Source organism: Plutella xylostella, chromosome 4, assembly GCF_932276165.1.
Source record: "Plutella xylostella chromosome 4, ilPluXylo3.1, whole genome shotgun sequence".
In the NCBI taxonomy this organism is placed as follows: Eukaryota; Metazoa; Arthropoda; class Insecta; order Lepidoptera; family Plutellidae; genus Plutella; species Plutella xylostella.
Genome location: NC_063984.1, coordinates 2,251,931 through 2,269,934, shown reverse-complemented (window position 1 = coordinate 2,269,934; position 18,004 = coordinate 2,251,931). Strand labels below are relative to the sequence as shown.

The window sequence follows — 18,004 nt, the reverse complement described above, 5'->3', positions numbered from 1 at the left end:
ATTGTTTGTTTTTAAATCGAGTTTTTTTTTTAAATATCAAATAGGTACCTACCTTATTTTGCTATTATCTACCTAGGTATATCATAAATAAGCCGAATACTTTTTATTTTGACAATTATAAAGCCTGATTTTTACATCCCATCAAAAAAATATAGAGTCTCTACACAATGTTATCTAAATCCAATGCTATAAAAGCATAGTAGCGACATCTAGGATTTAGGGGATACGAACTCGGTGATCTTTCTGATTAGCGCCATCTAGTCAAATAATTTAAAGATGAATCGCCCATTGCCTGACATCTCATGTAGAGGCGGAGTCTTGTATGTGTACAAGGTAGTGCTGGTTTTGACCAACAGATGGCGATTTAGTGGCAATGAAAGCACAGAGATAAGCTTTTACGGTAAAAGTTTCTATATTTTTCTATAGGTGGCATGATAAGCAAAATTAAGAAGATAAAAAAAGTAAAAAGCAATGTGACCTGGAAAAAACTGAAAATTGTTTATATTATGATAGGTAGAGGGCGCTGAAAGTTTTTAAAATAGCTACGTTAGAACACATTGAGCTTTACAGCTATCGTGGGAAAGTTGGGATTAATAATATATCATCATCATCATCATCACGACCCATTACGTCCCCACTGCTGGGGCACGGGTCTCCTTCCAATGAAGGAAGGGTTTAGGCCTAGTCCACCACGCTGGCCAAGTGCGGGTAATAATATATGATCGAAGTAAATTACCAACAACCCCCACCGGCATTCTACAATTAAATTTGCCTTACTTTTGAACGGCTAAGCCGATTTTGATAAAATATGGCTAAGAATACTCGGTATAATTTTACGCATGAGCATGACACTAAAAAATAAAACGGAATCCGGTTCATCCGTTTGGGAGCTACACTACCACAGACAGAAATACAGATACACGCACACGTTAAACTTATAACACCCAATACAGTTTTAGAACCGGTGGTTTCTATAATATTCGTTACAAACCTAACATTGGTTTACAGCTTCATTGAACATACCATACTAAATCCTACTATGATTATACTTAGGCTAGGTAATACTTAATAGGTATGTTACAAACATATTACCCACTCTGGCCAAGCCTAGATAGGCCTAACACAATTGAAAGTGTATTGTACGATTCCTATTGAAATCGAAACCACTGATGGTTTGTTATTTATTTGTGCGCTAATGGAAGTGCTTAAAAAGCAACAAAAGTATTGAAATGTAGGTCGTTTAAATTTTATTACTTCATTTAATTTAACTAAAAGGATTTACGTTAGTTAATTACGTATCACTGATTTAAATCATATAAAAATAATATATGTATAACCCATTGCACAATGGACTACCAGAAAACTTGCGTTTTTATTCTACCACTAATGGTAAGTATTATTTAAAAGTATAGGTAGGTAAGAAAATATTTCATTAGTTAATTAATTAGGCATATCAAAACTGTGGTGCCAAAAGTGAAACATACTATATTTTCCTTCCTAACCGTACAAAATCCCTCCAATTTCGTCTGCTGACCCTACCGTCAAGTTTTTAATAGCGTCGAGTCCAAAGGCGCGGCGGACACAAAACATACTACAGTATCATTTGACAATTTGTGAGCAATCACTGCATTGTCACCGCGTTTTATTCACCAGCAAATAATAGACGGAAAATTGTCATTCCAATTGTGGTCTCCTCTTTGTTGGGCTAATGATCGGCATTCAGCGGGCGACTGACCAGTTTGTATGAACCCGTCACCCTGCACGGTCCCCGCTGGCCAGTTTTGAGGAATTTTGTGCAAAATTGTGCGTCCAACTTGTTGTCTTCCATATACGTATAATGTGACAAAAATGTTCCGACTGTGAAACTAGATTGTGCCAAAGAATCTCCAGAAATGGACGTTGCGTAAGACGAGCTAAAACTTCCAACCACTATCCATGGCATACCAGCTGGAGCAGAGCATCACAGTCAAGCAGATACCGAAGCTGTCCAGAAACCCCAACCCGTACCACATCAAGCGACCAATGAACGCCTTCATGGTGTGGTCACGACTGCAGAGAAAGAAGATCTCTTTGAAAAACCCCAAACTCCACAACTCGGAGATCTCCAAACGCCTCGGCCTCGAATGGAAGAGTTTGGACGAAACGGAGAAACGCCCTTTCATCGATGAAGCCAAGCGTCTCCGGATAAAGCACATGCAGGACTATCCAGACTACAAGTATCGGCCTCGACGGAAAAACCGTCCGGATTCTACCGTCTTCAGCAATCCGCCGCTCTTCATCCATCGGGAGCCAGAATTAGAGCTCGAGCCACTTCCAGAGCCTCCTGTCAACTACCAGCTAGCCCCGATCAGCTACTGCGACCATCCACTCGTCTACAACAATATGATCAGCTATACAGTCCCTTCGTCTTCAAACTACGCTCCGAGCGCTATGCGGCCTAAGGAAGAGTCTTCGAGCCTGGACCTGAGGCCGCTCCCGTCTATCGAGAGCATCTCCCCAAGGCCGTTTGCAGTCATGAACCAGCAGATGATGGTGAAGGCCTACCAGGACCTTCACTATGTGCCTCACGGGGAGGTGGCGAGGATATCATACCACTATCCTTACGGAGTTCAGTAGATGTTTGTACGGATTTGTAGAAGATATAGTGCATTTAACTACTCATAGTTTGTAGTACTAATGAAAGTAACTGCTTCGGTGATCTCTAGTTTTGTACGTGCATAGGTAATAATAAAATCACAGGTCTACCGATAACTCTCTTGGTATAAAGTCACCAATCATAGTCCTTACCTTAGTACCTATGTAGGTTTAGTTAGTATTTAGTGCTTACTCCCGGTTTATATAACTTTTAGTTTAGTAACTGTAGAGGTTTAATCAATGATAACTATGCTTTGCCTGCGAAAATGAGGAAAAACTAAATAGGGAATCATTATGGACATTCTGAACAACATCAATGTTGATCTAAACCTACAGTTACAGAGCGTATTAGTGTTCATGCACTTGGCCATTACTTGATAATTTTTACAATAAAGTTGTTCAGAATAACTAGTTTCTTCCGGCTATCAATGTCTTATCGTATCCTTCGCTAACCGAATCACTGTTGATTCTATTTATTTCCTGACTCTGTTTTGTACAATAAAGTAATTTGTTATGAATTTATGTTTATGTTATTGCTCTTCTAAGATTCTACTTAATTTTTACATATTACCTACATGTTATTGTCCTTCATAAACTAAACTCCACGAGAGAAAAGCGATCATTTTATTATCGAAAACAGATAGTGGCTTACTCCAGGCCAACCACAATGCTATCAAAGTTGCTTCTTTTTGGTCTGGACAAATTTAAAAATTCGTATGTTCACTAACACGAAAGAAGAAGAAGTGAGTATACCAGCAGCACGTAAACGGACAATCATATAAAATAACCACTCACAAATACCTAGGTCCTGAGAAAAGTTTTATGACTAGGATATTATTATTCTTTCGTGATGATCGCACAGTGATAAACGGAAAGAAACGGAAAGAGTTTGACTGAAAGTAATGTACCATCGATGACTCGCTGATATCGTTGCCGCCAGATTGATGGTAATGTCACTTTCTATAATTGATTTAGATGTTTTCGTCACGGAAAGGATTTTTTATACAGGGTGAGTCTTGATCTTGTTCAGAATGAAAAGCTTTGTGGCCTATTTTCGGATGGGCACCTACGAAAAACTCACCCTGTATCAAAGTTTTTACACTAAGTAAGTTAAAATCTAAGTAACTCCTTAAAATTGTTGAGTAGGTAAGTTAGAGTGTACTTATGTAATTTGTGGCCATACCACTAATTATTATTGAGACTTAGATTTTCAAAAGTTCTATGTTCATATAATAATTTATAGTGTTTACACAAGGACTTTTTGTTTACAATTCACACATACAATACTTAGTTACCCCGGCGTTAGCAAGGTACATTTAGATATATGTTTTAGTGTAGAGAGAGTTTCGCTTAAGCTTAAATACCTAGGTAAGTATAGCTACCTACTTACTGTATATTCTGTTTAATTAACTTTAGATTCCAAGCTCATACATTCCATACCAATAAGCCAACGATTACGAAATACAAAGCGCAACAATTGTTACACAAGTTCAATTAATGAAATTCCATTTCAATTACATTATTCTGAGAAATGAAGTAATTTAGAATGTTCTCGTTTCTCGCTACAATTTCTAATCTACCAAGAAATGGATCACGGATTGTGTAGTTAATTAATACATTATTTTCAGATGGATGTTTGTTGACAAAACGTAAAATGTATACCTGGTTTCTAATAAGCTTGCCTTGATTGGATGATTGGAGTGGCAATAATACTGCCAGCCATGGAGGAATTATCGAGAGCTGCTATCAGTACTTACTTTTGCAAATTCGAGTGGAAACGATGCCATTGCAGGCGCGGTCGTTCCGTGCACACGTGGCGGCGTATAGTGGACGGCGAGCTGCGCTGCGAGGCCTGAACTGGACGGAGGCCAGGGGTTGCTGAGGACAGGCCGGCGTGGCGCACTGTCGTACTACCGGGGTACCTTATAATAACAACAATTAAAAACATTACGAAAACTATACATTCAGGGTAACCAAGAAAAATATACCGTACCACCACCGTGGACCACCATATTTGGAATGAACAATTCGTATAGTAAGCCAAAAGACCGTTACTCTTTCGTCCAATCTTTCATCTATTATTATAAAAACTTATGATAAAATGAAAATAAATAGAGTGACTGACTGCTCCTAGTAAGTTGATGGGATCAAATAATGTTGGTTATTTGATTTATATCTAAGTAATTAAAGAAACCTTGCAACGGCACAGAAATTACTAGATATTTGAACAATTAAATTGTTTGGTCTTCACAACGCTTATAAGGCTCTCGAAATATTCCCAATGAAATAAAAACATTATTTAGTTTCAACTCTTATTTATTTTAACTATGTCTTATAATTATAAACATGCTTACGGAGTTTCCTCAAAAAATGCTCTACGAGTGAGCATTTTTTGAACTGACAAATACGGTGTGAATCCAATTAAAAGAATTTAACGAAATTTAATCAGTTTTTTTCTCTGGATTTTTGGTTGCACATCTGCAAGAGTCTATTTACCTGTATGAAGCACTCACATCTATAGCTACATCATCATTATTATGCCAAAATAACTGATTAACAGTACCCTCCCAAACACAAACGGATTTTAGCACAACGCAATCCATTGTAAACCTACGGCTCTTGATATAGAGCTGACAATTACACAGTACTCTTACTCCCTAATTTCTAGCAATCTTATGCTTTCCAGTTCGAAATAGCATTCCGTTTTCAAATTCTAAACGAAATTGTCTGATATCACTTAGAACAAAGGACCACAAATGGTGTTGAATCATAGCTGCATATACATTCTTTTTTCAAATCTTTTGTAAAAACTGTCTAAAGTTTACCATTCAAGTGCTGCAGTTCAGCGTGATAATATCGTCGCTAAAGCTTCGGCATAAAGGCGAAAGGTGTGCAGAGAAAAGTTGGCGTGTTTCCAGTGAAACGAATGTCATAATCGTCATACGCCGTCTTTTACGCCACAGCGAGGCTGAATGATGGATGAATCGTTGCCTCGTTTTCAGGTTTTTCCGCTCGCATCTCGTACATTCATGCACATAAATGGGCCAAAAGTTGAATATGGGATGCCGTTTCGTTCCTCGTATGACATTCTGTAGGTTTCGTATTCAACTTTGCCCGTCCTCTGTACGTATTTATCACGCTTGTTGTGTATCACCTTACAGAAGTGCTCTTTGTAGATGTAGAGTGAAAACGCCTACGCCGAATGGAACATCAGTTTTTTTTTGTTTTGTGGAAAAAAAAAAGAGTGGACGCGCGCTTTTTGAGTATGTTTGCCGATTTTGAAAAGAAAAAATAATCACGTCATAAATAAAAAGAAAATGAAGATATAAATATGACAGTATCTAAGCCATTTTGCCAACTTAGCTGAAACCACTCAAACAGATTAACATAAAATGGCTATTTTGGCATCAATTTGTCCCAACTCCGTGCAGATAAAGAAATAAACAGAAACGCATAATGACATAATGGCGATATTTCCCCCATAATGTTTAGCTTACCCTTAATACGTGGTACAATGGATAGATCATGGTGGCGCTTGAGTACCCGTCAGTACTCACACATTGGTCCCTGCTTGAATATAATTTTTGAAGTTCGAGTCGGGTAAGATACTGTTTATTGATTAATGATAAAATGTGTATTATTATCGAGCATAGATAATATAAATAGCTTTTTTAGGGAAGTAAAGTACCTACTAGGTAGCTTTACTTCCTTTGGCATTTGTTTGATAGAGTATTAATAAAGGCAGTTATTTGCACAAAAACTTATGAAAACATTGAATCCTATGAACTAAAATAAATTACACAATCAATCAATTTAGCTGACTTCTAGTATTTTTTATTAAAAAAAATTATCTACAAATTCATTTATAATCAACTTGTAAGAAGCGATACCGAATAGTAGTAAGACAGTAAGTACAGAAAAGTCGAAGCTCATTTTATTCTCAGGTCGGACGGGTCTACAGTGGCAAAACGTTGTGAAAATGAATTGTGTACGGAAGTATATTAGAGTCGGTGTCAAATGACTCGGAACTTATGGACAGACGGACGTAGCTGTTGTGTAGTTTTATTTATATGTTTATGTTCCGTTCGGGCCGGCCGGGCCTAATGCGACGGACCCGACGGGTTATTGTTGTTTAGTTCGATAATGACTGCAATGATTTGTGAGTTTTGTTTCTGTTTTTAAAGGAAATCGAAAATGGCGAAAGGATTTAAGATTGCATATCCTTATTAGTGTGTCGGTGATAAATACTATAGAGCTGTGGGGTTACTGCCACCGACAAATCTTAATCAAATTGTATTGAATTAGACACAAATTGCTTCGAAATATTATTTTCTTTTGACTTCGCGACAGGGATCATGTTTCAATTTTATTTTTTATTTTAAACTTAGGCCCTTTTTTGCAATGCTTGGTTATTGGCTACCAGTAAGATAAAATACTTGCTGTCACTGTCAAAAAAATAATAACAGAGAGTGACAGCATGTATTTTATCTCACAGGTAGCCACTAACTATAGCCATTGTGAAACAGGGCCTAAGTAACCTAGATTTTACCTGAACGAAAGAAAACTCACCCTTAACATAAACACACCGCCCCAAACAACCAAAATACAATTAAATTTAACACCATTCGCGGCAGATGTACAAACAGACAGAACCAACACTAATTCTATCAATCACAAATACATTACGTAACAGGGGGTTACTTTATACTGACGAAAAACGAACGAACGAGAGCTGTCGTGCAAGCGGCACGTTTAATGCAACGAGATAGAGTCGTGGCTCGCACAGCAGCGCTCCGAAACTTGGTTTTTCGTCACATAGAGCAACCCCCAAGTATTCAATTAGCCCAACAATTATTTATTTTACACCCCAAAAGCAATCGGTGTTGGAAAGTCCATAAATTTCAAGATTTGAAAAGATAATTGTTTACCGGCAGTTGAGCTCCGAATGTGTTTTTTTCAGCTTCATTTGTTGATTCGTTTTTTTTTTAAATAATAATTAACTAAATTGTGTTGAATAATAAACGAAGAAAATAAAAAAATATGTGGTTACAGCAAACTATTGTTAAAAATATTGTATCTGTTTAGTTTAGTTTAACTGTCGACGATGTATGGTACGGAAAAACATTAGAATGGGTTATCCATCCACAATGCACTTTAGATAGATAGATAGATAGATAAAGCGTTTATTTGATCCACTTTCTTACATACACAACAAATCACAATTACAGATATACACATTTGTACTTATAACTAGGTAAATAGTAGCTATGATAAAGACAGGTTTGTACTTAGCAGGTTGTGTGTTGAAGCGGACCAAAAGGGTGAAGTAACTCAGCGTGGATGTTTACTCCAGGAGCAAACCGCTGATTTTCAGTTACCTCCCATTTAATTGTTCCAAGGCTGCCGAATTACATAAATTGTGAGCAAAAAAAAAAAAAAAAACTACTTCAAATATATTGTTTTGAAGAAAAATTACCTATTTTAGTTTGATAATGTTGTAAAGGTGTGCAGCTAACCAGCAAGAGACACAGGGTCGTACTCATTATGACAGAGCACCCACCATAGTATTAATATTGCATGAATGTATTTAATTTAATTTTAATTATTTATGTATTAAAAAGCATGGAAAAAACCTGTCCTACATTATTTACTTTAATGTATTACCTACTTAGAATATTTCAACAAGATTATTAGAACTCTTCATTCTTACCAATTTTTATGCCACGATTTTTATGCATTTGTGATAACACCACACCAAAATAAACTTTAAAGCTTACACAAAGTAGAGCTTCTAGGCTCATTTACATAGACATAAAGTAAAGGTTTCACTTAACAAAATAACTTTTTAGTGCTAGTATAAATGGTCCCTAAGCGGATATTTAGAGCTCTACCACTGATTGCCCACTGTAAGAGCCGGCACAATCCATTAATAGACATAGTAGGTTCCTATAGTACCTAGTATATACGTATTGTAACGTACACTCGAAATTTTGACTATTTTGTAATTCTGTGAGTGCTAAGTACAGTTTTTTTGTCACTAAAACTATAGGTTGGTACCTACATAAAACTCAAATAAAGAAATTGTCGAATGGAAACTTTATGAACCTATTAAAATTGACGTTAAAAATCTAGAAATCGTTTTTATTAGGATAAAATATGAGCTATTGATTACAACCGTAGTTTTGGTCTGTAGTTAACTCAAATATTGGTCAAAAACGTAACTATTAAGTATACATAGTTCACACGTGACTTTGTCTAATAGTTAATAGTTAGTTGTATCTAAAACTTTCGGAAAGATATATATTTTTTAAAAACTTATTTTACTTAGCTATAACAAAAAAAAAAAAAATTATTTGATCTGTAATTTAATAATATTCTTAATGCTTTAAATATCCTGGCCATATCCAGACAATATTTAACAGCCTAGATAGTGTTCTAAAAAAACAAAACCTTTCAAATAATGACTACAGTTAACAAAGGAGGCAAAGTCATAACATTTATATTAATACAAGAAGAACGCATTAGGAAAACGTACCTTCAGTTCCGTACCCATTTAGTATTGTGGTGTGGGAAAAATGATATAATATTGTTGCCTTTTGTCGACCATTCTGCCGTCCGCCCGCCCTAAAGCCATCCGGCCAAAGATGTGGACACTGCGCAGATGTGGACATACACTCACAAGCAAGGAAAAGCATAATAGCACCAAATTACTCCTAAATTGAAAAACTAGCTTTATGAAGCGTCGTCTGTAATTTTGAAGTACATTTACAGCGAATTCAAATTCTAAATTAAATGTTTTTAAAAAATGCAGTTTATTTGGTGTCGAAATTTTGTAAGTGAAACTTTTTCTTTGCTCGTGAGTGTAGTTAAATTAATGAATGAACATTTTATTGATAAAAATGCAGACATAGATTGAAAATATCGCCGCAAATACCATATAGGTACGAAAAGCTTTCTTACAACGCAATGTAGGATCCAGAAGTTGTTCACGATGAAGATGTAAAGTGTTTTTTTTGTACGTATTAGTCACTTATTCTTCGTATATATTTTGTTAGTCTTATTGTTAGTCTTGTTACTAAGTATTAGTCTTATTCAAGATCATTTTTATTCTATGCCTATTCCGCCCCCTGCGAGACAAATCGCCTGGCTGGCCATTTGTCAAAATGCCTGCATCCGCTTACTGAAAGCGGACATTGTTATCTTTGCAATACTTACAGCATTACTACTACATGCGTCATATTCTTATGACATAGTGATAAGGTTTAAAATCCTTAGCCGAAACGGTTTAATACATGGTATGAATAAATAAATCTTTTATTTGCGACAGTACAGTAAGTATATTTTGATTAAATATTTATAACACAAGCTGAAAAAGCACGGTTAGGTTAGGTGACTCTGGAAGACTTTAAAGTGCTGTTGTGATGTGACAAAAATATGATCAACCGAACTTTACCAAGTAAAGTTCGATCCAAAATTATGCGAGCAGCTTTATTCGTCTCGATTTACATATATTTCCAAATAGTTTTTCATGTTGAGGAAATACAAGAACAAAAAAAGAAAATGGCTTTTCACCAGGTATAATGGTAGCTGTTCACGCGATACATTTGAGGAATAAAAATGGCGCTGGGGCGGGTGACCTCTTCCGGTTTGACCGGAAATGATGCCACAAAGAAGCTAATGGCGGATAAAATGTATAAATACGGATAACTTCTGATCATAAATATTCATTATATGAAAATAGAACAGAACGAATAAAAGAAACAATGAATACGAAGCAATATTAGTTGGAAAATGACGGAGTTTGCAATAGCGCGCTGCGTCAAAACATTTCAAAATAAAATAAACAATCGCCGTCTGTTTTATTCCTTTTCATCCTTTGCCGTCAGAATATAGAATCTACAAATTGTATAGGTAAGTATACTCCTTTTATATTTTCATTCGATCCGTCCATTCGCTGTTGGTTTATCGGTGAAAAATGTCAGCCATGTTTTTCTCTTCAATGTCCGATATCTAACTCTTGTTCTACAATTCTCACGGCCGGCTATATTAATATCATACAGCATAAAGTCAAGGAAGAATTAAATACTTATTTGAAAAAAGAAAAGAAAATATTATTTGCAGCCAGGACCAAAGAGGTTCTCAATATCGGCGGCGCACTCACGGCGCTTGAAGAGTGCTTGTCGAAAACTACTGGCCGCGAAGAAACAAATGAATTTTGTAAAGAGAAAAAACAATAAAAGGGCGCGATTACATCGCGGCACTTGGCTCGAGTGGAGTGCCCGCTGATTCTCACGGTGTTGTTTGGGTACAACGCTAGAGGGAGCCAAAAGTACGTACCACATACAACGGTCACCATGGATTTGTAAAATGGAGCTTGACTGGATATTTGTGATCAACCTGTAGAGAGTATGGAAAGCCGAGTAGACTCTGGTAATGTAACGATTGGTTAGTAATGTTTAGAGCTAGATCTAGAACTTCTAGAATGTATCCCAAATGCCTCCCGCTTTTCGGAGAATATTTTGTACTCATGTATGGCCAGTACGTGGTGAGAAGATGAGAGGACGAGGCCACATACGCTATAAAATTACTTTGGGATTATTTATAATATAATTTAAATTATTTCACGCATTTAGTCTTGAAATCATAACACAAACCAAACTATAGTCACCCTACACGAATATTAGAATGTATTGTATACCCCATGGTCTCACGAAGTTGCCCTTTGCGAATCAAAGCTCAATTAGGTGGAAGTGATTCGATTTTCACGAGTTGATTCGAACCCGGGACTCCGGTGCGGGGGATGGCCAATTGACCGGCTTGCTTCAGGAAGGGGATTGCCGTCTAATGAAAAGCTCAATAATTATCGTAATGTAGGTAAATTGCATTTCGGATTACACAAAAATACGAATTCAAATTAAGAATACAGGGTGTTACAAAAGTGGTACACCGGGGTCCATACAAAAGCAAAGAATGTGGATTTTTAAACCTAAATGTCTTAAGATATTAATGGAAACTTTATTGGAAAAAGTGTTATTTATGTATTTTAAGATTAATGCATCCATCTGCTCTGTACGTTTCCATAACAATAATACCTAAAATAAAAGAAAGTACATACAAATTCATAAAGTAATAGGGACACACATCTCGTTTTTATGCATTTACCTAATATAAAGCGAAAATAAATTTAAAAAAAGTAATTAGTTAGATAAGCTGTTCTGTGATCCCCTTTCTGCTATTTTTTTTTGTATTTTACCCCTCAGGCTTGCTCCCAGGTAGTCTAAAAATAATTTGGATACAAATGTGACCAATAAATAGAGTCAATTAAAAACTCGGTTTTCTTACAACGGAAATAAAAAGGAAACTGGTTTAGAAAGGATCGCAGGCACAGACCCTATTCAGCGTAGCTTTAAGAAACCAAAACACACACAATCACAAAGCTTATCAGATCAAAACAAAATAAAATACAATGTTGACAAACACACACCGCACGGAATAAAACGTTATAATGTGACTTCAAACAAGCGCAAATGAGAATTTCAATACTATCTCCAGATCTGTATTCCTTTCATGATGTTTGAATTGAATAAAATTATTCGTATGAATAAATGCTTGAAAACAATAAGTGTTGAGTATAGCCCATGTTCTCAGAGGGGGGCTAAACTGAAACGGTATAGGCCACTCGACTCAAGCACCTATTCTTCACGGCATGTTTTGTAATCGATAGTTCTTTGGTTATTTCAAAGTTATGTGGTTTCGTGTGTGAAAGCTGCGTTAATTGAAATGCAATATTTGAAGGGTACCTACCTACTTGTTAATTGTTTGCTTTATAATTAGGTAGGTAACTGTTAACTAAACTTGTTTTTAATTTTTTGTAAACGTTATGGATCGTATGATTTGATTGAAAAAGTTCCTGTACAGGAAATAAATATGTACTACAATCAAACGAAACATACACAATTTCATAACTGTAAGTACGTACACTTTTTCAGCTGGCGAACTATCTCGTAAGTATTTATAAATGTACAGCGAAAAGCGGGTGACTCGGTTGGGAGTCACCTCTCACTACCCTTTCGGGGATTACAGTTTTGGGCATATGTATGTGGGATGAAAATGAAGCCATCGATGCACTTAAACAATCTGTATTTAATTTATTTACACCCAAGAAGCAGAGAACAATCTTTCGTGCTAGACGCCATATTTACAAGAGAATATTTATAAAAGGGAACAGCATAGACAATACCTCTACTATGCAATACTCCTTGTCCCTACATCCTACAACCCGGCCATCCTGCAGATAGTCTGCCCTCAGACTATGAAAAACATATTTATAAAATCAAACAACATAAACCTACACTCTACTTTCAAAACAAACGTAAAAATAACAACATAACATTAAATTAACAATCAAAAACGAACTCAAATTTAACAACCTAACTTCTTTTGAAATAAAAATGCCACCGTAATTAAAACACACTCATTCTTCGTCACACATTCGTCATCATCATCATCATCATACAAATAAAAACTTAGGTATAAAAATCATGGCCTCACATATTCAACGGAGTACATGGTAGTCTTTAGTCATTGCATCTTTCATTATCCTTCCTGAGAAAGTACCATTCTCGTGTGCCCTTCTCGCTATTTCTTGCTCCATTGCTCTCATCACCATAAATCTCTTCTCGTATTCTGTGTAAGGTATTTTCTTCTTTATCCAATCATCTCGATACTGCATGTCCGTTTCTTCTAGTTGTCTTATGACATTGATTTCGCTAACCACCTTATTGTTACGAAATCTCCTTGTTGAGCCATCTTTCTTCTCAACACTAGCAACCTCGCCTGTATAATTCACCTTTTCAACTTCAATAATCTTTTCCTCATATAACTCATCATCTTCATCAACTTTAATACTTTTCAGCTCAATTGGTATCTCAATAGTTTCCAAAAGTTCCTCCTTTTTATTCTGTAGAACATGTTTATTTACAACTTCCGTCTGACGTTGACGTTGACATTTGTTGTAATCATTCTCCTTCGTCTTCATGGATGTCACTTCCTTTTCCTTCAAATAATCGTTTGTGTCGTCCGTCCTGACTTCGAACATAATCGAGGGCTGCTTTGCCGACATCTCCGACTGACATCCGTATCCGTTGCTCTGTCGCTGATCGGATTCCTGTTTTACCGACACATCAGCCGGTTGTTCACCTCTCGTCTCCTCCTTAGCTGATGCTGCCATCTTCTTTTTACGGTCCGTCATCAGCTCGTGAATGTGCTTCGTATCAGCCTTGTCAGGAAATTCCTCCAGCAGTGCCCGGTGCAGTTCCTCAAAACTCTTGAATTTTTCCTCCGTGCGGAGCCACAGACCTGCCACACCAGTCAGAACACGTCGCGCTATCAGTAGTTTTTGTGGAGGTGTCCAGCCGAACACTTCTGCATTGTCGCTGAAGTCCTCCACCCACCTTGCCGCCGTGTACGCCGGGTCTGCTCCCGAGAAAGTCGGGATTGTCGCCGCCGTCATCATCATGTAATTCATTTTTCACCTTCACCGTATTAATAATCCGTATAAATCATTATCACCTTCAACTTTCACCTTCATTAATTTAGAATTTTCACCATTTTAGTCCGCCGCCATCTTTTCCGTTTGTGAATCGCTTCACGAGCCCCTTATTTACACTATTTACACCTTATTTACACCATCTTCAGCACCTTTGGCTTATTCTCATCCCGGACGAGCCCCCAAAAGTTGTGGGATGAAAATGAAGCCATCGATGCACTTAAACAATCTGTATTTAATTTATTTACACCCAAGAAGCAGAGAACAATCTTTCGTGCTAGACGCCATATTTACAAGAGAATATTTATAAAAGGAAACAGCATAGACAATACCTCTACTATGCAATACTCCTTGTCCCTACATCCTACATGTATGTATTTATGTGTAATTACGTATTTTAGGCCACCGCCAAAAATAAATCATCCCCATTCCCAGAGCAGGCAATTACAAAAAACATTTAATTCCAAACACAAGTAAGTAATGTTTAACATTTGCCGGTAGGTGTCGCTCATTGCGCTAATTTGCCGCTCGAACGTCGCCACCGCAAGCAGCAATTTGCTTTCAGCTCACACCCCCGGCGCGCGGGCCCGTTGGACGGTGCGGCACGGCATACGATACCGTTTCAGCTTTAGCAACATCCTGTATATGTTATGAGTATCCCTAATGTTTTCATCGTCATCACCTGTATGTATGTATCAACCAACGTAACTTTAAAAAAAATACCTTCGCGGCAGGCAAGACAGGCGGACATTATGAACAACTTTTGTTCTACAAGATTTGAAAATTAGCAAAAAAATATTGACGTGACTTTTTATGTCTTGTACCACTTTTCCAACACGCTGAAGGTATATTATCTTATACATGTTGTTATAAGGATGAAAAAATATTAATAATAAAATTTTGTCAAAATAACAGCTACCACCAGCGAGACCCTTACACCCGACATTCGGCCCTCGGCAATGGAAACGCGCGCCCACAAAACGTGTCATTTAAGAGTATGTAATCAGGAGGTGGCGGGCGGTGTGAAAACAGCCAATTTGGCGGCAAACAGTCGCGTGCAACCGCCGCCATTGTTCCAGCTTATTGAAAGATTCCGAATTCAAATTACAAGCAACATTAGTGGTGGGTGTGGCGCCTCTGCGGTTGACGCTCTTGGTGGAATGGAAACGTGTTTTCTATTGCGATTGCGATTTAACCTGAGGCGCGAGCATAGGATTCGATACTATTTTCGAATCTACACGAAGGGTCGCTTTTACCAAACGCTAAACGTATTTAAATCAAATTTTAAATACATTTTGTACTAACTGACAGACGTATGACAGGCTACTAAATACGTTTAGCGTTTGGTGAAATTCCACCTAACATGGAAAAAACAAATGCCACTTTTGGAACTAACAAATTTGCCTTACATTTTGACAGTGACATTTGACGATACGCAAGCAATACGCAACGTAAACGGATTTTTCGAATCCTGTGCTCACGACTCTGGTTTAGTTTAAAATTTACTTGTGAAGTTTTTGTACTTAACTAAAATTTAATAAAGGTTCCTTTTCCTTCTGAGCATAATTTTAGAGTAGGTGTAAATCTGCATATAAAGACCGGCCAAACGAACGCCAACAAACGGGTTTCGTTGACCTTCGTTGCTGCAATCTGCCCTGTATTATGTATGATAAATATCCATCGTTGGGCGTTCGTTGGGCCGGTCTGTACACTACTGGCTACGGTCTGGTCACTGTGCGTTAAAATCTCAGAATCTCTCCAAGCTAAGTAAATAGACAAACTCTGTTTTCAGTGTACCGAATATTTCTCGAGCATGGATATTGTAAACTCACTTGGCCATCTCAACTTTACCGGCCCGGTCGCCCGGAGTTCCGGTTACAGCCGGTACGATCCGGATTTAACCGGACTAGAGGTGTCAACAACTGGGCCACTGTATTAAATATAAATACAATCTAAATATAATGATAATATACTTAATTAATTATCATAGTTTACGATAATCATACTGATTAATCTTTTAAATCTCTTTGAACGAAACATCTTTTTTTCTTTAAATAAAGTGTTAAAATCGCCTCTATAGTGGTATAGTAACTAATAGTAAGCTGGAAGGGTGAAACACCTTATCATTCCAAACCGAATTCGTTTGGACTACTATTTTTATTTTGTCCAATTTTTTTTTACATCTGCATACCTGAAAGTTACAATTTACATGTAAAATTTGATACATCCCTATCTGAACCAGAGGAGTAGGCAGTTTTCGCCGGATTTCGGTCAGTTTTGACCAGATTTAGATTTAGAACGCCCGGGTTAGTGGTCAACGGCATGTCATATATTTAGATTATTAAGGTTTAGTTGCTTCTAAGTCAGATGTCCTCTGGTTTAGTTTACGTTGGAAATTCACGGTGTGTTGGAAACTTTAGCTACTATTTGTGGCTACAACGAATCCTATGTGAATTTGTGAATGTTTTATACGCAAGTATAATATAATGGTTCTACCTTTTTTGGCATAAGATTTATTTGCCTAATCTCGTATTGCATAGTAACGTTTGGTCAAAGTCTCGTTACGCCGAAAATCGTATGGCATAAATCTCGTTTAGTAAAAAGTTATTTCGCATAACATTGTTTAGCCTAATAATGGTATGGCCAAATCTTGAATAGCCTAATAATGCTATGGCATAGGTTTATTAGGTTTATACAAACTAATAATATTCGTTTGGCTTTAACTTTGACGGAGCGTCTCCCTACATAGCGCAAACTGGTGCCTTGTATTGTTTCCGCTGTTTGGAAAACGCTCCGCTCCGCTTCGCTGCGCTCCGCTTTGGTTTTGATGAACATGTGCACCTAACACGCTCCTCCTCGCTTTGCTCGTCGTCGCACCTATTTTTAGGTTTCGATCTCATGGGGTTTGTAATTAATTATATTGGTCGATATTTTGATCATACAATATCGTGATTTTCGGGATGTAGGAGAAAAATACCACAATTTGTACATTTACTACATACTTAATATATTATTTATTAAGATAACATTACGAGAAACAAGATTATACGTAGGTATAGACGAACATAAATTTGAGCAAACGAAACTTAGGTGTTTAAAGATTGTGCCTAAAGAGTTTTAGACGAAACGAGCCTTATGCCACATAAGTCTTGGCAAAGTGATGGTTCGGCCAAAAAAGTTTAGACCATACGAGTTATGCGAAATGAGTTTTGGTCAATAAAGATTATGCGAGATGAGCGGAACCCATAATATAATATTTCTGCACCGAAAATAAATTATAAATTAAGAAATCACGAATTAAACTTACCTACGTACTTACAATAGCTTTAAAAATAACACACGTCTGAGTTGGGCTGAAGTTTTGCTTTTAATTAGGTGATTTAAACTTTTTACACCATCTTTAAAAAGGCGCATAATTTTATAAGTACCCATGTCTAGATAAAGTCTCATTAAGGCTTCACCGTGCTTCCCTCACTCTATGCGAGCTTTAGTTTTTACTTCTACCTAACTTGTACAAGCAAAAGTTTTTGCTCTTACAAAGTTTATAAGTCAAACTTTCTAATTAACCCTCAGAAATAATGACTAATGCACACATACGGCAACTGAAAACTAAAGTTTCACATGTAACTACTAGACACTTGGTATTAAATACCTCAGCATTAGTCTTACAGTTGAATATAGAACTTATGGCGATCGTATTAAGAATCTTATGAGAAACCTATAGTACAGTCAGGGACAGCTAGAACTGAATTTTAGACTGGGGTGCATGAAAAGAGCCATCGCGAGTGATGTAAGAAAATACTTGGAAATAAGACAGTGTGA

General features: G+C 37.0%; 1 protein-coding gene across 1 annotated transcript; it reads left to right on the top strand.

Annotated features, from left to right (window-relative positions):
- Positions 1-1,782: 1,782 nt before the first annotated feature.
- On the top strand, positions 1,783-3,132 carry LOC105394004 (transcription factor sox-3). The gene has a single exon (XM_011565843.3). The coding sequence runs from the start codon at positions 1,936-1,938 to the stop codon at positions 2,614-2,616; it is 681 nt and encodes a 226-aa protein (XP_011564145.2). The 5' UTR covers positions 1,783-1,935; the 3' UTR covers positions 2,617-3,132.
- Positions 3,133-18,004: the final 14,872 nt, after the last annotated feature.